This window comes from Numida meleagris, unplaced genomic scaffold (assembly GCF_002078875.1).
Source record: "Numida meleagris isolate 19003 breed g44 Domestic line unplaced genomic scaffold, NumMel1.0 unplaced_Scaffold639, whole genome shotgun sequence".
NCBI classification, from domain to species: domain Eukaryota; kingdom Metazoa; phylum Chordata; class Aves; order Galliformes; family Numididae; genus Numida; species Numida meleagris.
In genome coordinates, this window is record NW_018364854.1 from 3,468 (window position 1) to 4,513 (window position 1,046).

At 62.4% G+C, this 1,046-nt stretch overlaps 1 protein-coding gene across 1 annotated transcript in view; it reads right to left on the minus strand.

Annotated features, from left to right (window-relative positions):
• Positions 1-97: 97 nt before the first annotated feature.
• The window catches only part of LOC110391923 (sodium/calcium exchanger 2-like), a gene marked incomplete at both ends in the record, with an annotated part of 4,121 nt that continues 3,172 nt past the window's right edge, over positions 98-1,046 (minus strand). Inside the window, 2 exon segments of the mRNA XM_021383882.1 lie at positions 98-354; positions 408-514. Coding sequence (XP_021239557.1) covers positions 98-354; positions 408-514 — 364 coding nt within the window.

Genomic DNA, 1,046 nt, shown 5'->3' on the forward strand with positions numbered 1-1,046 from the left:
CCCCATGACGTCCCCATTTCCCCCGTGTCCCCACGTCCCCACGCCCCCTCTGTTGTCCCCGTGCTTGTCCCCGTGCTTGTCCCCGCTGTCCCCGTGCCTTGAAGTCGTAGCTCTCCTCGATGACGACCTCCAGGCGGCAGTTCTCCCCCAGGACGGGTTTCCCCATCTCGGCGATGCGTCGCGCCTCCTCCTCCTCCGCCGACAGTGCCCGGTCCCCGTCGGCTGCGGGATGCGGCGTGGGGACGTGGGGACGTGGGGACGTGGGGACATGGGGACATGGGGACACGGCACGGGGACGTGGGGACGTGGAGACATGGGGACGTGGCAGAGGCGTGGGGCAGAGCGCACACACAGCTCATGGCACCGGGAGACGTGGGGACAAGTGGCATCGGATGTGGAGGTGACACCGGACATGGAGGTGACACTGGACATGGAGGTGACACCGCACATGGAGGTGACACCGGACTTGCAGGTGACACCGGATGTGGAGGTGACACTGGACTTGGAGGTGACACTGGACATGGAGGTGACACCGATGTGGAGGTGACACCAGACTTGGAGGTGACACCGACGTGGAGGTGACACTGGATGTGGAGGTGACACCGACGTGGAGGTGACATTGGACTTGGAGGTGACACTGGACATGGAGGTGACACCAGAGGTGGAGGTGACACCGGACATGGAGGTGACATCAGATGTGGAGGTGACACCAGACTTGGAGGTGACATTGGATGTGGAGGTGACACCGACGTGGAGGTGACATTGGACTTGGAGATGACACCAGACATGGAGGTGACACTGGATGTGGAGGTGACACCGACATGGAGGTGACACTGGACGTGGAGGTGACATCGGATGTGGAGGTGACACCGACGTGGAGGTGACATTGGACTTGGAGGTGACACCAGACATGGAGGTGACACAACACACAGCACCCGCCCTCCTCTGGGCCTCATCCAGCCAAGGACGAGGAGGAGGAGGAGGAGGAGGCAGAGGAGGGAGGAAGGCTCCTACCTTGGCTCAACAGAAGGGCTGCAGAGGGGACA